At 59.1% G+C, this 25,898-nt stretch overlaps 2 protein-coding genes across 2 annotated transcripts; one reads left to right on the forward strand and one right to left on the reverse strand.

Annotated features, from left to right (window-relative positions):
• Positions 1-564, forward strand: BHLHA15 (basic helix-loop-helix family member a15; the record flags this gene model as incomplete). Its single annotated transcript, XM_084249496.1, has 1 exon — positions 1-564. The coding sequence occupies one exon, from the start codon at positions 1-3 to the stop codon at positions 562-564; it is 564 nt and encodes a 187-aa protein (XP_084105622.1).
• A 3,525-nt stretch (positions 565-4,089) lies between these two features.
• Positions 4,090-25,206, reverse strand: TECPR1 (tectonin beta-propeller repeat containing 1; the record flags this gene model as incomplete). The annotated part of the gene is made up of 24 exons (XM_084251543.1): positions 4,090-4,251; positions 4,464-4,583; positions 4,718-4,824; positions 5,441-5,533; positions 6,301-6,436; positions 6,711-6,891; positions 7,360-7,416; positions 8,157-8,236; positions 8,307-8,403; positions 10,813-10,915; positions 11,894-12,021; positions 12,868-13,025; positions 13,124-13,273; positions 13,779-13,934; positions 14,771-14,916; positions 15,240-15,703; positions 17,794-17,939; positions 19,055-19,156; positions 20,737-20,837; positions 20,942-21,116; positions 23,013-23,138; positions 24,004-24,126; positions 24,334-24,516; positions 24,982-25,206. The coding sequence occupies 24 exons, from the start codon at positions 25,204-25,206 to the stop codon at positions 4,090-4,092; spliced, it is 3,519 nt and encodes a 1,172-aa protein (XP_084107669.1).
• Positions 25,207-25,898: the final 692 nt, after the last annotated feature.

Raw genomic sequence — 25,898 nt, forward strand, 5'->3', positions numbered from 1 at the left:
ATGAAGACCAAGAACCGACCCTCCAGGCGCCGGGCGCCACCACAGGACACAGAGACCAGCCCACAGGAGCGGACCCCAGAGAGACCCCAGCAGGGCTCCGAGCTGGAGCTGACCAAGGGTCTGCGGAGCAGGGCAGCGCGGGCGCCGGGGCTCCGGGCCGAGGGCGGACGCAGGAGACCGGGGTCCTCGGGGTCAGGTGGCCGCCGGGAGAGCAGTGTCCAGCGTCGGCTGGAGAGCAACGAGAGGGAGCGGCAGCGCATGCACAAGCTCAACAACGCCTTCCAGGCACTACGGGAGGTCATCCCCCACGTTCGGGCCGACAAGAAGCTCTCCAAGATCGAGACACTCACTCTGGCCAAAAACTACATCAAGTCGCTGACCGCCACCATCCTGACCATGTCCAGCAGCCACCTCCCAGGCCTGGACGGGCCAGGCCCCAAGCTCTACCAGCACTACCAGCAGCAGCAGGCAGCTGGGGGCACGCTCGGTGCCACGGAGGCCCAGCCCGAGGGCCACCTGCAGAGGTACTCCACGCAGATCCACAGCTTCCGCGAGGGCTCCTAGCGCTCAGGTTTGGGGGTCAGCAGTCCGGCCTGCTCCTCCTGCCCCACGTGGACTTGGCCCGAGTGGCTCCATTTTCCAATTTGGCTGCCACCCTGGAGCACAGCCTGGTCCCGGGAACCAGTGGGCAGGCTGAGGCCGTGGCTCTCTGAGCAGCAGGAGGCCCCAGCCTCCATGTGGGTCCCAGGCCCTGCCTTTTGATCTAACCAGGCGGCTTTCAGGCCTTCACTTTTGTAACTGTGCTCTCCACCCTGACTCCTCTGGGCCGGGAGAGTGTGTGGGAAAAGGTTTACTTTGGTAAGTTTCCCCAAGGCCCTGGGAGCTCCTTCAATCTGCATGGTAGGATTAGATGGGGCCAGACTCAGCCTCCTCATTCAGGGTAAACTGAGGCACGGAGCAAGCAAAGCCCACGGCCATGCGAGGAACGTGACCAGCTGAGATAGTTGAAGCGTCTAGTTCAGTAACTGGCTGTTAGAAACCCTGATCATATGACCTCGAGTTGATTTTAAAGGAAAGGGGCAGGCTCCTTCCTCCCTCTTGACTAGCAGGGCCGGAGTAGGGTGCCAGGGTCGGCAGCCTGGTGCTGAGGGGGCTGGAGACAGGGTGCTGATCTTCTGGGCCCCTTGGGGTGAGGGCTTCAAGGGCCTAGTTCCCAAGAGAGACCCAGGGAGAGAGTTGTGCCAGGTCTCCCCTGGGTCCCATCCAGGTTCACCGTTCACGGTCATGGACGGTCATATCACTGACAGCGGTGATGTGAGAGGACCTCAGGATGTTCTTGCATCCTGGCTGGATTTGGGGAGCCCTGCAGGGCTCTCTGCAAAAAGGAACCTGGGGGTGGCAGGCGCTCCCCTCCCCCGCCTGGGTGCTGCTCTTTAAAGGCGAACACTGGACAGCTTGGCAGGTCCCTGCCGCCTCAGGCCAAGCTTCCTTCTGTTCATGTTCCTGCCCTGCTGGCTCCGACAGGCTTGGCGACTTTCTCTCACTGCCTTGGCACCTCCCCGCCCTCATCCTTCTGCCCACAGCCAATATGGGGAGGGACATGGGCCCTGGCAGCCTCCAGCAAGAGAATCCCCAGAGATGGGGGAGTGAGCCGGGCCAGCGCCGCTAGCCCAGAGCCGTGCCTGAGCTAGCCCTTAGGGCCAGGTCCCTTCGGGGCACTATGGACCGCTCCAGAAGGCTGGTCTGTCCCTGTCCCACCGCCCCTGCTGTCCTTTCCCCTGGGGACCCCAGGCCCTCCTGGCCTGCCCTCAGGGCTGGTCGCTCTGGAAGGTCAGTGGTTAGGGTAACCCTCCAAGGGAACTATGACTGAGGCAACGTTGACCACAGGAAAGATGGGGTCCAGGCACCCCCTACTTGGGACCTGCCAGGTTGGAACACCAGAGGTTGAGGCCTCCAAGCCTGGTGCTGTTGTCTGGTTGAGCTGAGACCAGAGCAGGACACGGTGCGTCTCTGATCTTGCTGAATGAACTGACAGAACTGGAGCTCGGGGAGGTTTGGCCAGTAGAGGCTCTATCCAGACTGTGCCCAGGGACTGGCCACGAGCTGTAGGGGGGGCAGGAGGGGCTGGGTATCAACACCTTAGGGACAATGGCTCTCTACGTCCCCATCTGGCACCTGTCTCTTCCCTGCTTCCCAGAAGGTGGCCGCTGTCCAGATGCCCAGTCCTTCACTAGTGGCTGCAGGGCACCTGCCTGCCCCTGTGGCCGCATCATAAAGGATCCGTCAAGGTTTCTGTCCCACCGCAGGGAGCAGGGAGGTGAGAGGACAGGCTTGGCGACACCCTGGTTGGCTCCCACCACTCTCAGCACCCCCAAGCTGAGGCGGGACTCTTTGGTCCCAGGAGACCCTGCCCTTGCTAAGGGCACCACACAAGTGGTGAGGTCCACACGCCAAGCCCTGGCCGCCTGGCCTGCGGCAGGACTGGGGCCCGCCTGGCACCGGACTGAGTGAGCAGGGGGTGGAGAGCCCGGCCACGCAAGCAGAGAAACCAGAACTGCCGCTTTCCGCAGGGAAGCTGCCCTGGAACTGCACGGCCAGTGCTCCAGCCGTAATTGCGGTGAAAATGTTCCTTAAGTGGCCCAAATTGGCTTGTATGTCTCCTAATGGCCCCTTCAAAGTACTAATGAAACTGATGCTGTCATAAAATAAAAATAAAAGATTCCACTGGAATTGCTACTTTTGCCCCACGCCCGCGTGCCCGGGGAAGTGCGCATCTAATCGCCATGTAGCAATAACAGGTGTCCCGCCGTCACACTCCCGCGTCAACGTTTATTGAGTAAAGCATCTGACAGATTGAGACGGTCGGTCGGGTGATGCTGAGCAAATAAACAGTGGGTGCTCAGCGGCGAGAGGGCAGGGTGGCCCTGAGAAAGGCGGGGTGAGCCAGCCACAGACGGCAAGTCAGTGGAGCCACAAGGCACCCCCCACCCCGCCCGTGGGACACCCCAGGCCCGTTCGGGGGCCTGCTGAGATGTGAACACGGAGTGCCAGCTCACGGCCTCCCCAGGTCTTGTCTGGGCTCTGCAGACCACATGCCTCCTGGTTCCCGCTCCGGAAAACGCTCCCTCCATGCCCTTTGGGAGGGGACCCCCCAAGGAGCCCACCGTAGGGTCAAACGCCCAGAGTGGAGCTGCAGACGCCCTACCCGCACCCGGATGGGGGGCAGGAAAGCTGAGAGCCAGCGAGGCCCGGGCGCGGGGCCGCCGGGCAGAGCGGCTGGCTGCAGCAAGCAAACCGCGGACTTGGGCCAGGAGGGCCACCCGCCAGAGACGCGCAGAGAGGCCGCAGGAGGGAGTCGGCGGTGCGGGACGCGCTGTGCCGGGCAGGGGTTTCACCACAGGGTCTGACCCGACAGGGCTCCAAGGGCCCTCACCCCGCCGCGCCTCCTGCACGAAGACCACCAGGAACGCACCCGGCGAGGGCCGACGAGAGGGCAGCGACGGCGCTTGGGCGGCACTGCCCGCCTGGGCCCTCTGCTGACCCCCGGGGGCTCGGCCGCTGCGGGAAGAAACTGCCCGCCCCCCCGCGGTACGTATTTCTAAGCTGCCAGCTCCTTCCTGCACGTCTGAAAATAAGCCCCGGCGGCAAGTCCTCTCTGAGAAACCATCAAAGGTCAGAGTGGACCCGGGCCCTGCCGCTCCTTCCTCCTGGGGAGCTGTCTGGAGACACCCGGGGATCGGGGAGCTGCCTCTTGGGTGCCGTTCCCCTGGGGGCGCCATTCCTGGGAGGTTCCAGTACCCGGGTCCCGTCCTGGAAAGGCGGGAGGCAGAGAGGGAAGGGCAAGGCTGGGGTGAAGGGGCCCCCCCCACGCCGTCGCGGACCTCCTTGAAGTCCACAGAGCTTCACATTTCTGGGCTGTTCCGACCAGTGCCCCTGAGGTGCGCGGCCTCTGGCCAGGTTCCTGCCTGAGTCTCAGTCCAGCCGCCTCTCCCGGGAGGCACGTATCTGCGGAGGGGGGCTCGCTACGTGACCCTTCACACTTGGTCCTTCACTCCGGCCACACCTGCTTCCAGGTGATAGGAGGTGGCCTCAGCAGCGGACGGGATCTAGGGTCTCCTGCGGGGCACCGGCCACCTTTGCTGGTCCACTGGGGAGGTTCTGCTCCCCACTCTGCTCTCCGGCTGTCTCCTGGAATGCACCCCTGGGGGCTCTGGTGGCATTGGCCCTGACGGAGATGTGATCCCAGCCCCCCTGGAAGGAGACGACTGTGTCACCCAGGGGGGCAGGGGCGGGGAGTAAAGACCATGTTTCCAGAGGATCCCCCACCCCTCTCCGGGGCCGTACCTGGGGCCTCCCACCAACCTCGAGGCCACATCCCAGGTAGCACTGCCTGCAGGGCCTGAGCACACGGAGGAGGATGCCCTCACAGGCCCAGCAGGCCCCCTCTGGCCTGTCCTGCTCACCCCAATGCCGTAGTCCCAGGCCTGCCCCTTGGGCTCGTGGGGCTGCACGCCTGTGCGATGGCACACGGTTCCCCGGCTCAGGCTGTGGCTGCCCTGGACTTTGTTAGCGATGACCCAGACCTGGAAGGCAGACCTGCTGGAGCCCGGGCTTGGACTGGTGGGACCGTGGGGGCCGCGGCGGGGAGACCAGAGCCGGAACCCAGGGCTCATGGGTCCCCGAACCCTCCATTCCCTCATCCTCCCACCCCCCAGACCTGGTCCAGGGGCCCCACGGATACGTGGCGCACGTTGTTGGACACGTGCTCCCAGCTGGAGCCCTGCGGGTAGCTGGGCGTGACCCCCTGGCGGTACCACAGGTTCCCTGGGGAGAGAAGGGCACCCGACATGAGACGCAGGCACGGGACCCCCTGCCCAGAGACGCAGAGCCTCCCCCTGTGCCCCCACTTCCTGGGCAGATCCACAGCAGAGCTGCCTCTGCCCCTCGCCCCGGGCCCCCAAGCCGCACGGCTGTCCACCGGGTGGGGCTGGCAGCCTCGTTCTCTTTCTATGCATGAGAACCTGAGGACAAGGAATTCTTTAAACAAATAGAGCGCGGGGTCTGGAATAAAGGCCTGGATCTTAGTCCCCATGCCTTGCCTGGCTTTGCTCATCTGTGAAAACAACGACTGAAGACCAGGGGGCCCCACCTGAGGTGGCACAAGGGGCAGGGGTGGCTGGAGTGAGCGGTTGTCTCTGTCAGCTCCAACTTCTTGGGGACTCTGGCTCAGGCCTGGGTGGCACCTGCTAGAAGGCGCTCCCAGAGCAGCCCCCTTCCCCTGTATCTTGGAAGAGGGACCAGTTCAGAGCTGACCTTGGGCTAGGCGGCATGTCATGGTAACTAACAAAGGATCACCATTAGGGACCTGGGACAGGGGAAGGTCTTATCCCACCCATCAGGGGGCGCAGGGACCCCCAAACCTCCTCTGGTGGCCACTTGCCATTTTCATCCAAGGCGTACACGGACGTCTGCCCCACAGACACCTGCTTTAGCTTCTGTTTTGGGGGAGATGGGATGTGGTACCAGCAGTCGCCTGCAACAGGAGAGGGGCCTTGGCTGAGGCTCCGCTGCCGCTCACAGGGTTGGGGTGTAGCTGGCCCTGGGGCCTGCTGCCCCGCCCATGTGTGGGGACTCGTCACGTGTGTGAGCTGAGGTCAAGCGGAGCTGACCCGGGCCCTGCTGTTCCCCAGCCCCCCAGCCTTGCCCACACTGTGCAGCTGGATGGGTGGATCTTGTGAACAGGGACGGGATGAGCCCAGCCCGGGTGTGGTGGGGGCCAGCTGTGGGAGCCCAGAGGGGGACGGCGACATGCCAGCTACCACCGTCTGCCAGCCCATCCCTGTGCCAGCCTCCCCCATGTTGGCCACTGTCTAGCCGTCCAGGGGAGCACAAGCCAGCACAGCCCAGGCAGCCAGGCTGGACGCTGAGGAGTGGGCAGTGTGGGGTCTCCCCAGGAGGAGCTGCCCTGGAACAGAGGACCCATAGGCTTGGCCTCTGAGGGCCACAAGTGCAAAGCACCCACCACCAGAACACACTGGGCAGGGCAGCTGCGAGGGGCCACCCCCTTGCCGGGCGGCCACCCCAGTCAGTCCCAGCTGGAGGGAACATGGCCTCTGGGGGGGATCCTGACTGGGCCCCAGTGCCTGGCCCACAAGCAGGGTTCAGTAAATGGCTGTCGAGCTGCCCTGAGATCGAGGAGCCCTGTCAACCAGCTTCCTCCAAGGAAGCAGGGCAACCCCGTTCTGGCCCCACACAGCTGGCCCAGGGGGTTGGGGGGAGGTTCTAAGGGGTGGCACTCACCGGCGGGCTGGGAGGGGGACACGGAGCCCCGGTAGAAAGCGGAGCCATCTCTCGCTATGGCCCACACCTGGTAGCAAGCCCCAATGCAGATGGAGGTGAAGGGCTGGTCAGTGCCCACGTGCAGCCAGGAGGAGCCCTGGAGACAAGCGAGGAGAGACGCTGAGGGCTGTTCCCCCTGGACCCCCGGGCCCAGGCAGGCCCCTCACACCAACCTCGTGCTCAGCTCTAGTGCCCACTGAGCCCAGTGACCCATTTAGGCCACGTGCAGGGCCATGCTGGGAAAGTCTCAGCCCAGCCTGTTCCCCAGCAAGTGTCTGATTTCTGGAAGAATCTGCCAGAACCCCAGGAGGGCCTGAGGGCTGCCAGGGTGGGCAGGATGATGGTGCCCACAGTAGGGAAAGAGTACTCACTGCGGGGTTCAGCTGGGACACCCCCAGACGGCACAGCACATCTCCCTTGTCACTGATGGCCCAGAGGGCAATGCTATGCCCATTCCTGTGGGCGCCTAGGCTCTCTGGGATGATGGACACATCCCCGAGGGCAACAGGGGCGACCTCCAGCCAGGGCCCGCTGGTCACCAGCTTGCATTTTCTGTATGGGGGACAGAGAACAAACCCCGGGGGGCCCCAGTGTTACTGGAGCTCCAGGGGTCGCCTGCAGTAGACATGTGGGAGGCAGCAGAGGGAATAACCAGGTCATGGGGGGACTGGAGCCAGGGCCCCCAAAGTGCCCAAGTGGGCACACCTCTCTTTGGGTGTGAAAAAGGGCCTGCATAGGCGGCCCCACTCTCGCCTGCTCGGCCCTGCCGGCCTGGTCCTGGTTCCTGCTCACAAGCAGGGCCTGTCTATGACATTTCTCTTATTTGTTCTAGAAAACAAACTCTTCAGAAACTGGAGAGCGTTGGGAGCCCGCGGGCATTTCCTGGGCTGACATTTACTTTGATTCTGGTTTTCCCGCCCACCTCTCCCTCCCCTGAGCTCTGTGGCCAGAGGAGCTGGAGAACTTGGGGCAGCAGCAGAGGCCGGCACCCACCCCAGGCCCTGGTGGCTCACTTTTTACCTGGCCCAGCATCTTCTCCTGACAAAATCCTTCATGGTTTTGTACCCGTGGTATGAGCTGCAAGAGGAAGAAGCTGAAATCAAGACTTCATGGAAGTTTCTGGATGGTGATGCTGTACACACACACTCTTTCCTACCCATCATGGGGCACAGAGCTTCTGTGCGAGCCGGGAGAGGGCTTGAAGGGGCTGCAACTATCACAGAACATGGTCCTCAGCCTTCAGACACCTCTTGCCCCACCAGGACCCCACAGCTTTGCAGGTCTGTCACCCATTTCTTTTATCACCTACTCTCGATACTCCCCTCCCACCTTACGGGGCCTCACTCCATGCAGTGCTCAAGTTGCCTCTTTACCCCTTAGCCAAGGCCTGCCCCAAAGCTCCTCCAAGCTGCCCCTGCTGAAGCGCCTCAGCACAGGCCGCTGGGTCCCTGGCCCTTCTGGAACCCATGCTCAGCACAGCCTCATGCAGAGGGAGCCGTGATGCTCAGCCCTGAGCCTATTCACCAAGGCCAGGTACGCGGCCTGCACGGGCTCCAGCTCACCTGGGCCCCTGTGCACCTCTCTGGCTGGGTCCCAACCCTGCTGGCAGGAGGGGTGGGTAGGCAAGGGTCTGCTCATTGGGGCACTTGTGGGGTCGGGGCTATGGCGGGAGGAGGGTGGAAGGGGCAGGCAGGGGCTCTGCCTGGCAGAGAGGTGAGGCCCCCCACTCCAGAGAAGACAGGGCCGCCGGGCTGTATACCAGGCTTAACACGCAGACCTCAGCCCTATGGCCCCCCATGTCGAGACAAGATGCTTACGCGGGGAAGTCGCTGGCGTACTGCCACCCCTCCTGGTCAGTGCCCCCAGGAACGCTGAAGTCTATGGACCAGTCAGAAATCTGAGGGAAGGGCGGATCAGTGTGGTGAATCCCCACCCCTTCCCCACCCCCAAGGGCAGCAGGCGCTCACCCAGGCCCACTGCAGGGATGGAGGCTTTGTGCTGGCTTTGGTGCACTCCTGCAGCCCTGAGGCATCGCTCCACATGTAGCGGTCGGTGGGCAGACCCCTGCACAGGACAACAGGGGTCACTCAGAGAGGTGAGAACGGGTCTGTCCGCCCAAGCACCGCTGGTGACAGGCTGGAAACCTGTCCCTGCTGTCCTGAAGCACAGCTTTGGCCTCCAGGCCCAGAGTAAGCCACCTCCAAACAGACACATGCAGACCACTTGCCCCGGAGGGCCGTGGCATGCTGTGTGCTCTGGGGCCTGCCTCCCTGCCCTCGTGTGGCTGGCTGTGCTAAGGCCCTAATCTCCAGCACTGGGAAGCAGGGTCTTCGAGATGATCGAGTAAAGATGACATCATCAGGTAGGTATGTGAGGACAGAGTGAGGATGCCACACACCAAGGGGACCCGAAGCTGGCAGAAGCCACCGAAGCCAAGAGAGAGTGGCAACAGACTCTCTCTCAGGAGGAACCAACCCTGTTGTGAACTCAGGTCCCCAACCCCTAGAACTACGGGAGTAAACATCTGGGGTATGTGGGGTTTTGTCACAGGGCTGAGCAGACCCCTCAGGGAGCCCTGGCAGCAGGGGTGGTCCAGGGTGGGCGGCCTGAGGCTGAGGGTCAGGGCTTGCCCCCTCTGTGTCAAGCACGTGGCCCATCTCCTGAGGACCAAGGAGGAAGTGGGGGTGCAAACAAGTGGGTGTTCCCTGTGGACACCACACACAGTCAGTGGGGAGGTTCTGGGGAACATAATTTGATGACGGGTGACAAGCACCTTAGGAAAGCTCAGGCCCTGGTACACTGGCTTGGAGAGAATACTCAGATATTCCACACAGGGAGTCCTGTAAACTGTTCATCTAACAGTAAAAGATCACAAACAATCTCCTCCAACACCGAGCAAGCTCAGATAAGTGGGGGTCCAGCCTCTAGCAGTGAGCCGGGAGCAGTCACAGGCCACATTACAGGCCTGATCTCGTGTCCCTGGCACGGCAGGCGTGTGCACACAAGGATGGGCAGGTGAGGCCACGCGCTCACAGTTAGGGACCAGCTTTGGGTGGCGGGACTCAGCTGTTGTTGGGTTTGCTCGACATATCATTTGGTGTTTCTTCTTTCCGCCAATTTTACAAAAGAAGAAACTCAACTACATTTCTCTAGAAAGCTGCAAAATTTAAAAATGAAATTAGGGCCTCCCTAGTGGTGCAAGGGGTTAAGACACAACCTATGCAGCTATCCACAGCCACTACAGCATGAGTTCGATCCCTGGCCAGGGAACAACCCACATGGCAAGCAGACCTCTCCTGACTCACCCGTTGCTCCCCTCAGCAGTGTATTTCAGTCAATCTGCCTGTTCTGCTCCCCACTCTGTCTCTGGTGAATCCTCTCACCCCCCACACCTCTGGCCTGTACCCCAGCTCTTGTATACATTAAAAAATTAATCTTTAAAAAATAAAAAAAAAAGAAATTAAAAGGTTCAAATGTGCCATTTACAATGGCATTAAAAAAACCACGAAATACTACCTAATAGAGGATGTCAAGACTCTTAGAAAATGACAAGACCTTACTAAGAAAAATTGAAGAAGGCAGCATGAAGGAAGGTTTAAACTATATCCAGGTTATATAGAGACTTATAACTGTGAGGTAACTTTCCTACCAAAACTCAAGACCCAAGGCCACCCAACCAAGATGGCTTTGGAAGACTGTGACCGGCTGCTTTGAAAATGGATCTAGAAATGATCCCAGGATGGCCAAGACATGCTGAAGAGGAGATGAATGGGTTTGTTCCAGCAGCGCTGAAATCTTCATAAAGGGACAGCATGGCCGGGGATCAGCACGAGGTTCCCAAAGGCTAGTGTGAGGACTCCGGTTTTAAAATGCTAAGAAATACAACTTGTTGACTTTCTTAAACCAAACACAGGGACAAGAGCAATGAGAAACATATTTCTGGCTGAGTGGGCAGGGGGAAAAAAAAAATACATATAACCTAGAATTATATACAGTACCCCCTTCTTGCCCCAAGTGTCAGAGCAACCATCTTGCCCCAAAGTCTCACATTTAGGGTTTTAAAATAATCTTGGTGGAGCCCATGATGTTCTCAGTTGCCTCGAGTAGGCAAAACTTAAGAAAACAAAGTGACCACCATCCCCTGCCGTCATCCTACAAAAATCTCTTTAGTGACAAAACAGGAACTGGGCTCTCGAGGGGGCAGGGGGTGTAGCAAAGGAAAGAGAAGGGGCGCAGAGGAGATGGGTGGGGGGGCAAGGTTCTAGTTCTGGGTGTTTGAGGCGTGTGTGCATGTGTGTGCTACGTGATCACGTACGTTACGTGCACCTCTCAACGGGTGAGCCTGACAACGTGGGTTCCTCTTAGATTCGCTAAGAAACGCCCGTGAGCGCTGAGATGCAGGCAGCCCCATGTCTGGTGCCGGCTCTCACTCGGGGGGCAGCACCCCCGCTGTGGGCCCGACCACTCACGCACCTGCTGGTGTAGCCTGTGACGGGATTCCAGCGCTGGTTCTCATAGATGTAGACGCTCTTCACGTCCGACTGCGTGTAGATGTTGCTGGTGCTGCTGGCCAGGCCTGGGGGAGGAGGCCGCTGGAGCTCGGGCAGAGAATGGGCACGGAGGGCGGGCCGGGGACCACGGGAAGGATGCCCGGGACGGCTGAGCTTGTCTCTGGGGTGTTAACCCCACCTGGGCCTCTCTCCTGTGACTATTCTGGGGTTGCACAAACTGGGTGAGAAGAACCTGCTGCCGCTAATCTCCTGTCTGCACCACCTCTGGCTCCCTCACCTTATACTCTGTCCTCAGCTGCACCTCTTGCCCCTCCTGCCACCTTTACCTGGCACCAGGCAGAAGTGAGGCCCATCCAACTCACACCTTATTAACACTCACATACATTCTATGAGCCCCAATCTCATTTGTAAAATGAAGACAAAGGTGATTCCGACCTCATAGAAGGGGAAGCCGCTCAGCCTGTGCAGATGAGCCCTCCTGTGGGCTCAGGGATAGTCCTATAGGCCCCTCTGCCCCTCACTGGGGTCATGGGGGCCTTGGCACTGAATGTCTGGTTTCTGCTTCCATTTCCCATGGTTACCTGTCTCCTAGAGCTTGAGTAGCCCGTAGGGCTCAGGAAGTTCTCATCCCCTAAAGCCTGGGTTACCTACAGAGGGACTGGAATTCGGGTCTGGGAATCGGAGACTGGGTTCCTGGGGCTGTCCCAACATGCCCTGAAGTCTCATTTATGAAACAAGGGGCTGGTGGGCCCCGGCACCTGCCTTTCTGGACCCTTCGAGGCCCCTGAGTCAGCTGTGGGTTTGTGGGAAGGCATGCTGGGGACAAGGCCAGGTCTCCGGGTCTCACGCCTCATGGATTGGCTCTGACCCCATCTTCTGTGATGCTGGCAGTGATGAAGGTCAGCTGTCAGCCAGCTGTCAACCAAGTGGCTCCAGCATTGGCCAGGAAAGCCAGACGGGGATTAGAGGAGGGAACGGCCTGGAGGGTGTGGGCAGAGCTCAGGGGAGCCGGTCCTGCCAGCTACGGTGGTAGGTGCCCTCACCTTGGAAGCAGCCTCCTCCGTAGCCACCTGTGTACACCCAGGCTGTGCGGTCATAGCCGATGCCCCACACCACGCCCCGGCCATTGGCCTCTACCACCCTCAGGTGGCCTCCCATCTGCCGCCAGAACCTGGGAGGACGGAGAGAGAAGGTGCGAGAAACTTGTCTCAGCAGACTTCCAACCTGCTGCCTGCTTTTCCTCTGGCATCCCGAGGGCATCCTATTTTACTGTCTTTGATCTCCACATGCACACACTGTATCCAGGACATGCAACCTCCTTGGCTTCCACTGGCTACTAACTAGAGCTAAAGCCTAGCAGCCCCGAGCTCAGGGTGTCTGCAGCCAGCAGGGTAGATGGGGTCAGGTCACCCAGCATGCAGGGGGCTTCAGGAGCCCACCCTCCTAATCCCCAAAGCTATGCAGGTGGGTGGGTGGGGGGTGTCAGCAAAGTCAACAGCCTAAGCTCCACCGTAGTTCCTGGGGGTCAGGATGGCACGTCACGTCTCATCCGCTGGATGAGCCACACACGGGCCAGCAGTAGGCTGAGAGGCGCAGCCACAGGCCAGTGGTGCAGCGAGGCTTTCTGGGTGGCAACGGGCAGATGTAGCTGCTTCCTGGGCCTCTCTCCTGACTGAGGCCTTGCCATTGTCACCAGTGGTGTGACTTGTCTGACCAGGGCCAGAGCGTGGACACACATTTACCTGGTGCTCACTGGCCCTGGTAACCCAGTGGATGGTTTTAAATACCACCTGCAGAACCACCCTCCCTACTGCCCCATGCACAGCAACTGAGCCCAGTCGGGCTCCTGTCTCCCCTTGGGGTCCTCACACAGGCCCAGGAGGACAGAAACCTGGGACCTAGCCAGTCATCCGTGACTCTGGCCAAAGGGAGTGAGGCCCTGGTGCGTCCCTTTCAGTGGGGACCACCGCTCAGGGTGGGGGGCCAGGCCGCAGCCCCACCCACATAGCCTACTCACATCTGGTCACAGGGCAGCGGGTGCTCGGGGAGCTCCAGGTCCGGGCTGGGCTCGCTCACGAAGATGTCCCCCTTGCAGGTGATGGACCAGATGGCCTGTGGGGAGGGGCGGCCGTGGACCCTACGGCTCTCACAGCAGGCCAGGTTGAGCAGGGCCAGCTGGAGCGGGAGACGGCTGGTCAGTGCTGGGAAGGTGGGGCCATGGGCCAAAGCCAGGCTGCCCCTTGACTCCCAGCCTGGGTGCAGCACCCACTCACCCAGTCGTTCATGTCCTGCTCAGTGTGGGCGGCCAGGCGCACGGGCCACCTCTGCCGAGTCCTCTCGGGGGTGTACAGAGCAAAGGAGTGCTTGGACTCGTTGAGCACGGGGACCAGCACCGTCACCTCATTGAGGAACACGTGAATGTACTGTTGGGAGGAGTGGGGGCGGGGGGGATGTCACCAAGGACAGAGCAGGCTGCCGGGGTCACTTCTGACCCCCTGGAGCCAGTCCTTTGGGGCGTCCCAGGCCTACAGGGCTTAGCGGTGGTCGTGAGGCCCAGCCTGGAAGCCCTACTTCATGGGCCTCAGTTGCATTTTAGAGACGTCTGGAACTCTGACAAGACCACTTAGCATCAGACTGGGTTCAAGGCCCGGGAAGAGAGCGCCTGTGTCCGGAGCCTGACTTCCCACCTGAACAAGGAGAGCCTGGCAGCCTCTGGGAGGGGGATGGGAGAGGACCCTTGAGCCTGGCATGGCAGGCACACACCCACCGGCTCCGATGGCTCTGGGTACCACAGACCAGAGTGTCATGGATGCCAGTCCTGGGCTGAACACCTCAGCCAGCGTCGCAGACCTGCTCCTGCATGCCCCCACCCCCACTGAGCTGCAGGCCCCCCCAACCACCTTCCAAACCCTGGTCCTCCTGCTGCACCTTCTTCTCCTCGTGCACCATGTAGTAGATGAAGAGGATGCTGTCCCGAGCCCCGTCCTGCCCCGTGTACTGCTCCAGGGCCACACGGACGTCCACCCACTTGTGGGGCTTCCAGTCGCACCACCACTGCAGGGTCCCCGTCTTCACCCACACCGACTGCAATACAGGCCCAGAGGGCAGTGGGAACAGTCATAGGCATGTCCCGGAGGCCCCCAAGTTCCCAGAGCCACCATGGTCCCCAATCCCTTTGCTGCCTCACATAGTACTCCTGCCTGGCACTGGCAGCTCCCCCACATCACCCTTCCAACAAAAGTGATGCTTTTGGGCCCCGATGGCACCAGGCCCAGAGCCAGTGGGATTGGCACTCACTGCTCTGGATGGGGAAACTGAGGCTTGGGGTGGCTCTGGGCCTGGCCTAATGTTACAGAGTAAATTAGTGGCAAAGTAGGCCCCACGCCCAGCCTGGCTTGTGCAGCCTGTCACCCAGCCCAGCTTGTCGCCAGAGACCTGACTCGTAGACCGGGCAAGGTGTTCCTGCCCCACAAGCTGAGACATAGTCAGGTCCCTGAAAGTAACTTCCTTCCCCAAAACTGACTGTGGGCCTCCAGGGTTTGGGCTCTGCTGCAGGAACAGCACAGGGGGCCGAGATCACCCTCAACCCTATCTCCGCTTGTCTCAATCAGCACACCATACAGGCACATGGGCAGAGGATGACGTGGTTCCACCGCCTCCTGTGCACCCCCCACTTCATGGCTGTGGCATTGTGGCCCCAGGGCCACAACAGAACCAAGCAGAGTTCTTGAGGGATAAAGAGCAAATGAGTGTACTTATTTCTCCTGATCTACCAAGGGCCTGGCAGGGATGGTTTCATCTCCTAGATGGACAGAGGGACAGATGCCTCTGTCTGTCTGTTTCTTCCACCTCACCTTGGGGCTGGTAGATAGCAGGCACTACGAAGCCCTCCTGAAAAGAAGGGCCTGGGGGCCGCCCACCTGCTCCACGGCCTGCTCGTAGTGCCGGAAGTTCTCCAGCTCCCGCTTGGTCCTCTCCGTGAGCTGCTGGAAGATCTGCTTCCGCCAGGCAGCAGTCTGGGCCGGCGTGATGGACAGGGACAGTGTCTGCACCGAGGGGGACAGGCCTGCGGGCAGCCAAAGCCTTAGGGCCAGGCGTCAAGGCTGAGCACAGTGGTGGTGGGGGGAGGGCAGGCCAGGGCTTTTTTCTTTGAGTCACTAGGTCCTTTCTGCATGAAAGCTGCCATTCCTATAAGATGTCCCATGGGTCTGCCCCCACCATTTACCCTGATGGGAGGTTGATGTCCCCCCCAGTTCAGGCCACTGATTTTTGGACAGGCAAGATGCTGCCTTTCTCCTGAAGGCTCTGGCTGTGCTCTGGGGTTCCCAGGATTCAGCTCCTTCCCCGGAACACCCTATGGAATGCTGGGTTCTCCAGCACCACCCTTACCTGACTGGAGGGTGAACCACTTGAGCACGGCATGGGCCTCCACGGTACAGCCCCCTCCTGACACCCAGGCCCACAGTGGGTGGTCGTCGGCGCCATAGGGCTCCTCCAAGCCCAGAGGGAGGAGTCCCGCCGAGGAGAGGCTGCTGGTCTCAGGGAAGCTGACAGCCGAGTGGTTGGGCACCTTCTTGGGCTCCTTCAGATCGATATTGGTCCAGGGCAGCTCGGCTGGCGTGGAGGGTGGGCCAGGGTGTGACTCTGGCCCTGTGGTGACCTCTGCAGCATGCTCTGTGGTCCCACCTGGGCAGGAGGCCGTGCTGCCCCTGGGGTGCCTGGCACTGTCCAAAGACTCTGCGGGGACAATCGGGTCAGGCCCAGGTCTCTCGGCGTCTGAGGAGGCATCCGTGTCGCTTGGTGCACAGGACTCGCCACTGCCCCTCACCTCATCACCAAAGAAGCAGCCGGCACTGGAACAGAAGGGGCAGGGGCAGACTGGTGACCCCCAGGCCATGGCTCGCTGTGCAGCCGCAGACAAGTCACAAGCTCTTTGTGCAACACACGCAAATATCTGCTTCCCAGGGAGCCCGAATGGGAAGCCGCTGGGGGCCCAGACCTGGCAGGAGAACTTTTTATTGTGGTAAAACACACCGTTTAAATCAGGCAATGCGGGCCATCAAGCACATCTCACAATGCTGTGCAACCATCACTGCCATTCTACCTAGTTCTGGAACTTTCTCATTACCCCAAGTGGAAACCCTGTACCCATTAAGGAGCAGAGCAACTCTTCATCCCTTCTTTGCCCCCAGCCCCCTGGCAACCACTAACTTGCTTTCTGTCTCTAGGGACCTGTCTATTCTAGGTCATCATGTAACATGTGACCTTCTGCCACTGGCTTCTCTCACTTAGGGTAATGTTAGGTTCGTGCAAAGTTGTGGCACCTGTCAGTAGGTACTTTATCCCTTTTAACGGCTGAATAACATTCCATGACATGGATAACTCATTTACGTCGTTTCCACCCTTCAGCGATTATGAAGAATGCTTCAATAAACTGTTACAAGTTTTTGAAAGTTTGAACACCGTTTTCAATTCCCTGGGACATAGCTAGGAGTGAAATTGCTGAGTCATGTGGGAATGTTTAACTTCCTGCACCAGCAGACTGTTTTTCATGCAGCTACATCATTTTACACCCCTATCAGCAGTGTGAGGCTCCAGCATCCCCACGTCTCAGCATTCATCACTTTCTGTTTGGCTGCAGCGGTCCTGGTTGGTGTGGAGCAGAATCGCTGCTGCAGTTCTGGCTTGCTTTTCCCTGTGACAGATGCTAGAACCTCCTCGTGTGCTGGTCGGCCACCTGTCTATGTCCTTGGGAGAAATGTCTACTCGGATCCTTTGCCCTTTTGAAAATTGGGCTGTTTGGCTTTCTGTTGAGTTGCAAGCGGTCTTTATGTGATTTAGATACGACAGCCTTGCCCAACAGAAGATTTGCAGATTTTTTCCTCCATTCTGCGGGTTGTCTCTTCTCGTGATAGTATTCTTTCATGCACAACAGGTTTTAATACTGATGAGTCCAATTTGCCTATTTTTGCCTTTCGTTGCTTGGAGTCTGGGTGTTCTACTTAAGCCATTGCCAAACCCAAGTTCATGAAGACTTGATATCTGTGGTATTTGAAGCTTCTCAGCTGATTCCAATGTGCTGTCGACTTTGAGAATCACCAGTGAGGAACCTGTCACAGGGTCTGCGTAACTGTGAGCAAACTGTGCCTGGGTGGCCCTCTGGCCCTCTGGGCTGACCACCAAGCCAGGGGAGCAGAGGGGCTTGGACCAAGGCCAGGGAGAGCCTGAGCTATGGACAGGAAGTGGTTGGCTACGGAGCACCGTGCCAAGGCCCCACGTGCCACGAGACCGGGTAAGCAAGCTCTGCGGGTACTCCCACCAAGAGCAGAGGGGTCTCCAGCTCGCACGCTAAGTCATCTGCCTGTACCCTAAAGGCTGGTGGGCAGAGCTGCACCCTCTAGACCCATAGACCTCAAGGCCTGGCCCACAGGACTGCAGCAGCAGCAGTAGCAGCAGCAGCAGCAGCACACCCAGGACCCTGCAACAGCTCGGGCCCTCACCCACAACTACTGAGTCAGAAACTCAGGGGAAGGGGCCTGTAAATCTGTGCTGGAACAAGTCCTGCAGTGATTCTGGTGCACGCCCAAGTCTGAGGCTCCATCTCCCCTAATTTCCTGTGATAGGGGTCCTGGGTGTCTACCAGGCAGAGGCATTCTCTCTCCCGGACCTTGGGACTTTACAACAGCAGTCCAGCCCTTCTGAAGGAGACCCCGAGTCCCATCATGGACACAATCTCCACCTTTCTCACCTGCTACCTCCCTTCTCCCAGGCTGCTCCCATGTGTCACCCTCAGGCTGAGCCAGGACACCCACAGGCAGTGGCTCTTGGGCTTCAGAACCTGGTCTTCTGCCTGGGGTAAACAGCACCCCACCCAGAAGTACTGCCCACTGGGATCAGACAGCCTATTGCCCCCTTCTCCTCTCTGCCCTGGCCCCAGGATCACCTGAGGAGACTGCAGGAGCTGCCAGAGTGCGAGCGGTCAGACTCTCTGCTGGCCACGATGGCTTTCCAGGTCTTCCCACTGAGCTCACTCTGGGTGACGCCCTGACGAAAGTACACTGCCCGGTCCTCGCAGCCGATGCCCCAGACCTAGAACAGAGAGGCACTGTTGGGGGGGAGGCCTGGGGGTTCCCTTCCCTTTTGGGAATGGGGGGGTAAAACAAAAATGAGGGAGAACATGGAAGGCTGGAAGACACATCTGTAAACGCAGGCAGGAGGCTTCCCGTAAAGGCAGTGAGGCACATGCATGTGTGCGCACTGACACTGGGAAGGGTGATGGCGTGGAGGTGAGGTGGGTGTGGGAGGCAGATGAAGGAAGAGGCGCCCACAGAGCAGGGTGGGGCACAGCAGCCAACTCAGGAGAGGCTGGGAGCCTATCCTGGCTCTCCAACTGCAGGAGACCTGGGACTTAGGAGTGACAGGGTCTACAGGTGATAGGTGCAGTGCCAGATTCAGAGCCCACCCATGCCCCAGGACCCATGGAGTCAGGAAGCTGCTCCCCAAGTGAACCCAGAGGGTACAACAGCCTCCTTGATTCTGATCTCAATTTTTATGGGAAAGGTGGTGGTCAGGCCTCCCTCTGTCTGCCCCTGGGTGCTGGATGGGCAGCTGAAGGGCCCATGAGAGGGCCAGGGAACAGATTCAGGACTGGCAGCTCCACCCCTTGGCCATGGTGGGGTGGCCTCTGTGCTCAGTTCCCAGCTATGTGGGTTGGGAGGAGGATGTGGGGGCACTGGGGAGGCCAGAAACCCCAGGAACAGCTTCGAGCTCAGGACAACAGGATGGGGGAAGGTGTCACCCTCATGCCTTCAATCTTAAGTCACCAAACCACACCACGCACGAGAACATGCTGCACGAACTGCACAGGGGAGCTGAGAGAGGCTGCATCTCAAAGCTGGGAAGGTTGGAGATCTGATTTCACCCATATCTTTCTCAGCAAAACCCTGCCTGCCTCCGGATGTGTGCCCTGCCCTGGAGGGCCACTGTCACTGCTTAAGGGTCCTTGGGAGGGGAACCTGGGAGCAGCGGGGGGCCTCTGAGGCTGGGAGCTGTGGAGGCCCTGGGACCCCATGCCCATGGCAGGATTGTGAGCATGCCCACACAGATGGGGCAGCAGGGAACATCAGGAGCCCCATTCTGAGACCCCCACTATTTCTGAGTTACCACCCTGGGCCTCAGCAACCAAGACCCAGAACCAGACGCACCTGGTCGTTCAGCCCTACATTCACCATCATCATTTCCCCGACCATCTCGATCCAGCTGGTGCCACAGGGATTGTGCGAGTTAACACCTCTTCGGAACCATACCTGAGAAAGTCAGAAACAAACATGCCTCCCTGGAGGACCACTGAAACAGAAGGGTTGCTGTTTAAGGCTCAGGAAGAACAAATGAATGATTTGACCCATTGGTTCTGCACAAACAGACACGGTGCATCATTTGAAAAGGCCCATCACATCCCTCCTCCCCACACCCCTGCTGCATCTCCCTCAGGCTTGGCACTGTCCCCAGGGCTAAGGGTCACCTATCCTGGCCACACCTGCCATGGTGGCTCCCCACCCATTCTCAGGCTGAAAGGAATACCCTCCAGGAGAATGGACTACCTGATTCTTTCTAGAACTTTCTACTAGCTCAGAACTGGTGGCACCAGGTGTGAGTTGTTTCACTGAGACAATGAGAGGCAGGAGGTGGGGCTGGGGCACACATACTGCACCATAAATCCAGAGGATGACCTGTGAGCCTAACCCCCACCACGGACTTCTGTGTGATCCCCGACTTAGCTCAGGCTGAACATTTGGAAAAGGCCATTATGCCCAGTCAAATCTGCCCCACATAACATCTCGGCCTGAATGGTGCTATTTGAGAAAACCATTTTTTTTTAATTCATAATTAAGTAGCATATTTTGGGCCTAATCTTAGTGCTTTATAAAACAGTCTCTCTACATCTACCGTTTTTCACACCAACTTGTAAAGATACACACAAAGCAACTGGACTTCCTCAAGCCTGAGCAAAGCTCTAAGGCTCACCTGGCGGTCGCACTCAACTTCCCCTTCCTTCTGCTGCGTCCCCCCAGGTGGTGGCCTGGGCAAGGCCCTGGCAGCTCTTGGACCCGACAGGGGATCCTGTGCTCTTGTTTGACTGTAATTCCTGAGGCAGGTCAAGGGTAGGGGACTGGCTACATGAGAACCCCCCATATCCCTTTCATAAAAATTTCTAAAAAGAGTAAAATATCTCCTTAACGTAAAGAAAGTTTGTATAATCAAATATTTGAAGACTGGGCAAAATGCTCGTGTAAATCAAATTTTCTGCTCACTTAATCTGAACACGATGTCACAGTCTCTGGAGAGCACGAGCAGGGCAGTTAGATTTCTATTTTCTCAGGCCGGGGGGTGGCCTGAGCCTCAGCAACCCTCAGCACTGGGAACAGACTCAGAAGTGTGGGTGATATGCCCTCCCCCCCCAACCCCCCCATGCCATGGGATGCCATGACATACCATGGGATGCCATGACATGGGGTTAGAAAGAGATCCAATAAACAACCTGAAATCAGGGCATTTTATTCATCTCCCTCTGTGACCTAAAAGTGACAAGCACCAAGCCAGAGCAAGTGGAGGCATTTGATTAACTGGGTTTCAGAAAGTCAGCTCTGGTGATTGAAGGTCACCTATTACGTGACGTGACTGTTTTTCTGCACTTGGGTACAGGTTGTAGGCAAGGGGGGATCTTGCAGGCACCAGGCATCTTGGAGACCACCCACGTGAGCCAGAGACTCGTACACAGTGCTGGACAGATGACAAATTTTTTTCTGAACACTGAGCACACTCAGGAGAACACAAAACCACACAAGCCTCAACACCCAACAGAGCCCCGGGGCCCAGTCTGTCTTACTTTCCGGTCCTTGGTGACAGCCCAGACCACGCCGACTCCTGCAGACACATGCATGATTCCATTCTCAGATGTGGGGGGCTCCACTGTGGACCAGGAACTTCCTACCCGGCCCCCAAAGAAAGCGCAGGCAGCCCCCATCAGCAACAGTACAGGGAGAAGCTGGGAGCTCCCCACCGCTCCCAGTGTGGGGCATAGGGCTGCCCACCTTTGGGATTGTTCCTGCTGACTCCTTCACGGACCAAGGCCTGCCCCTCCCAGAGTGTGGCCCACAGGAGGTCATGGGGCCCGCAGCTGATCTGGACCACCTCCCCTGGGGTGTCCACGAGGGACCACGATGAACCTTCAGGGTTGGGGTGGCTGACATCCTCTCTGTACCACACCTGGGAGGCAAGAGAAACCCACAGGGAGGGTCAGAGGGGTCAGGAGAGGGCGCTGCGGCTGAGCCAGCTGCCAAACTTGGCTGTATTTGCATTCATACCCACACATGCCTAGCGTGGAGTCCAAGAGGTGCTGGGGAGCAGAGTGCCCTGACTGTTCAGATCTCCCTCACTCTGCCCCACTGCCAACAGGATACTGATAACAGATTGAGGACTTCCCACCACTGCTAACAAACATAACGCCCAGATTTCCACTGTTCTTGGGGACAGACTGGGTCCTTTCACCTGCTGGGCAGACTTCCACCCTACACGCTCTCACCCGGTGTCTTGCGCCCCCTGGTGGCCACATGCTCTCAGGCCACCCATCTCTAGGGGAAGCAGAGTCCTGAGTGGTTTCCTGGGAACACCCCAAACCCCCATCATACAATGTCTAAAATGCCCACTTCTTTTCCTCCTTAACCAGAGGAAACGAGCATAATCAAATATTTAAGGCGGATCCAATGCCCATATCATCTAGGCTGCCTGGCTCATTTCATCTGGCTGCGTGGTCCAGGGAAGCAGGGGAACCCCTCCTGAGCCCTGCCAACCTTGCCACCTTGCCCTTAAAACCAGCATCGCAGTCAGGTCCAGGTACCCTCCCTTCTGCCACCTGCTGGTCTGGGGTCACCTGTGGTCCCAGCTCTTCCTGGAGCCCTGGTTCTGGTCGCACCTTCATGGACCCCAGGAGAGGTGCAGGCATACCTGCTCAGTCGGCGCTGGTGACCACACTGGCTGCACACCCTTCTCCCTGTCTTGCATAGGGGCGGTGGGGGTGGGGGGGGGGCTGGTGATGGGACTCTGTCCTGCCCATCACCCTTCAGAAAGGTTCAGGGACAACTGTGAATTAACCTAAGCCTGGGCCGAAGAGGACCCAGAGCTAAGCCAAATGAAAACTCTGCTGTAGGGCCTCCCTGGTGGTGCAAGGGGTTAAGGCGCAACCTATGAAGCTGTCCGCAGCCACTGCAGCACGAGTTTGATCCCCCAGCCGGCCAGGGAGCTACCCACATGGCTCAGCAGACCTCTCCTGACTCGCCCACTGCTCCCCTCAGCAGTGTACTTTAGTCAGTCTGCCTGTTCTGTGCCCCACTCTGTCTCTGGTGAATCCTCTCACCCCCCACACCTCTGGCCTGTACCCCAGCTCTTGTATGCACAAATAAAATAAATCTTAAAAAAAAAATGCTGCTGTAGCTGGCAGAGGCCTGAACAGATGTCAAGAACTCTCAAAAACCACGATGAAGGTGTTCGGTCACCTGCACTTGGGGCCATGTAGGTCAATGCTGCTGTCAGCGTTGTTATTCTTTTGCTTAGTTCAGACTCCCTGAGAGGATAGCCTCTCCTTTCAAACCACCGCCCATCTATCTATCCATCTGCACACCACCCACTCACCCACCCTCCATCCATCCAGCCAGCCAGCCAGCCAGCCAGCCTCTATCCCTCTCTCTCACACACAACTCCACCGGAGACTGCTATGTGGGCAGCACACAGGGAGCTGGTAGAGAACTCAGACTCTGAAGAGACAACATCAGTGGCATCTGAGCCCATTGTGGGTGCTTATCAGGGTTTGGGGAACTCAGAGGGGGCGAAAGGCCAGGACCAGGCACGAAGTGGGGGGTCAGAGCTCCCGGGAGAAGCAGACCCCAAGGGGTTCACAGGACAGGAACCGCAGGATGGGGGACTATGGGAGCCCAGTAAAGTCCTACCTGCACAGGGAAGTCTCTGCAGGGATGGGAGGTGAAGAGTAGGTCAGCCTCCCGCTCTCGCCAACTCTGGGAACACACCTGAGGACCAGCTTCTCCCCTGCCCGCCGCTGCCTGTGGCCCTCCTCCCTCAACCACCTCCCATCCATGGCACAGGCCTTACCTTTCCCTGCAGAGACACGGCCCACACGGACAGGCGGCCCACAGGCTCGTCTGTGACCTCCCACCCTCCCACAGAGAGGTCATTGAAGGGATCCGGCAGATGCTTGGGGTCATCTTTTGAAGGGATCTGAAACATGAGGTGTGAGGCAGAACGGTCAGCACCCAAGGGACCTGGACCAATACCTAGACCGCATCTCTCCTGGTGGACAGCTGAGCATGAACCCGCGCCGCCCCCTCCAGCCTTGGCCTGCTGCCTGTCATTCTCCAGCTCAGACCACAACTGCCTGACTCATGGCACTTGGGCAGCATTAGGACAGGCCTCTGGCTCTGAGTCCCCTTTCTACCAGCCACCAGACCTGGGCTGCTGTTTCTGAGTGGTCACTGCTGCTCCAGCATGGAAGGCAGATGTGCACTTGGCAGTGACCCGGCCTCTGTGACTCTACGTCCCTCCATCTTCCCCTCAACCCCCCAAAGAAAGAGGCTTGGAGCTTAGGCTGCACTAGCCCAAAGGGCTAGTGGGTTGGGCTGGCAGCCCCACCTCAAACTTCACAGTGGGACCTTCCAGAGAGGTCTGGCAAGGGCCTGTGGTCTTCCTCTCATCCAAGGTCAAGCAGGATCCCGGTTGAGTACCCTAGTCCTGGACTTATGTCCTGAAGCTGGAGCTTTTGGGGGTGGACAGAACAGTCCAAGAGCCAAAGTGGCTCTGGCAGGGGAAGAGTGGGCAGGAAGAAGTGCAGACTAAGTCCTGGACAAGTTCTGTGCCATCCTGGGCCTCAGCCTGGCCCAGACCCCACACGGCCATCTTCCAAACAAAGGGACATGGAGTGCCAAAGAGTTCTTGGGACAGGAAACAGCTCAAAGGCCAGGCCCGGGGTGGGCACGGTGTTCCTGGTGCCCAGGCGGGAAGGGGTGTGAGGGTCCACGTGACCTTCCTCGCAGCGGGACTGCTGTCCGGCCCTGCCCACCCCCTGGCTACAGGCCAGCTTGGAGACCTTGGCCCAGGTGTCTCGGGACTTGTATCTCCTGTACCGGATCCACCGCCGCCGGCGCACACAAGAATTCCACTTCTGGTCTCTCGTGTAGGTAGCAGGAAAGTCGATGGCATATGTCCACCCCTGAAACACCAAGGGGGGTGCTATAAGGCTCTGGGAGAAGGCATTGGAGGAGGGGGAAAGTGGGGAGCAGGCTGGAAGGAGCAAGGACTCAGCAGCATGGCCCAGGGCAAGAGCAGCGAATGGGAGCAAAGCGTAGGCCAGCACAGGGACAGCCATGCCCAGGGCACTCCCGCCCCAGGAACCACGGTGGGAAGCCAGTTCACCTACCCCTTTCTCGGTGGGTTCCCCTCCAAAATTCTCATCCACGTACCAGTCTGACTCCCACTCCCAGTGCGGTGAGGGCAGTGCCACCCCATCCAGCGGCCGGTGCTGGAGCCCACTCACGTCACTCCACGACCAGCGGTCACTGGGCAGGAGCTTCTCACAGAAGCCACCCACGGGGTTCCAGCGCTGAGGGCCAGGAGGCAGAGATGGGCCTTAGCAGGCCGCTGGACTGGGCAGCCGGGCTGGGCAGCCAGGGCCTCTCGGGGCCAACAGGACCCTGCCTGGCAGGGTCTGCAGTGGGAAGGAGTGGAGGGCCTGCTTGGGACTCAGGGGTCAGCGACCCCACCCCTCTTCACCATGAGCCATCCCATCAGCGGGGCCCCAAAGGGCAGAGAACCCACCGCTGGCCACAGTCCTCCACAGGGCAGGCGGTGGGCCGTGTGGCCCTGTCCTGGGCTCCTGGAAGCCACCGGACCCACCCTGTATAGACCTGGCCAGCCTCTCTGTGTAGACACCGTAGGGCTCCGGGCCATCACCCAACTCAGATCTTAATCAGAATGAAGGTCTAGACCGGGGCAATGGCAGGGGTAGAGGGGGGTCTGTCTCCCAGCAAGCCCATCAACGCAGCACCCCACACCCAGGTGGCCCCACCTGATTCTCATAGGCCTCCTCGCGGTGGCGGATGGGGACGTCGCTGGCGCACACATACACGTAGACCTGGTTGTCGCAGGCGATGCCCCAGCAGCACTGAGTGGTGGCGCTGACCCGCTTGAACTCCAGCTGGACATCCTTACAGAGCTCCCAGTACTGCCCGGCCGTGGACAGCGTGTACACCCTCCCAAACAGGTCCACTGCCCACAGCACCGAGGTGGGCATGGCGGCGGCGGCTGCAGGACAAGGGGGTGGGGGACAGGGGTGAGCAGCACCGGCCAACACTGGCACCCAGTCCGGGGCTCTTGGGCTTTCTTTTCTTTGCTTTTCCATCCCTCTAGTTATGGGCATTTTTTCAAACACACACACACACACACACACACACACAAAATGCAGAGAAAAAAAGTAACACACAAGTAGCCACTCCCCCAAATATAAGGAGTACTATTATCTAGTCATACTTCCTTTGGCTCTTTTATTTGTGAAAAGTTACAGCTTTAGAACCTCATGAAAACACGCACCCATCCTGCCACCAGCTCAAGAGGCCTCTTCCCCAAGGTGGACCCCACCCTTGAGCTGGTGCCACCATGACACTCCTAAAGAGCTTGGAGGGGGTGTCCGACGGCTTCACATGGTTCTGGGGGTGCCCCCTGATGGTACGGTGGGGATGGGAGGATCCTGTCTCCACGCTCTGGGCTGGTCACCTCCCTTCCACTCTTCTCCACTCTCTTCCCCTCTGCTTTATAGGGGCGCAGGAGGTTACCAGTAAGCTCTGCCACTGCCCCCCCACCCCCGAGCTGGCATTGCTGCTCCTCCGTGGTGCCCTGGCTCTGGTGGGGCAATCCTCCCACTGGGGAAGGGTCACAAGGTCAGAGTCACAGCCACAAAACACAGTGGCTGGAGGAGGTGGCAGGGGA

Source organism: Talpa europaea (genome assembly GCF_964194135.1).
Source record: "Talpa europaea genome assembly, chromosome: 12".
Lineage (NCBI taxonomy): Eukaryota > Metazoa > Chordata > Mammalia > Eulipotyphla > Talpidae > Talpa > Talpa europaea.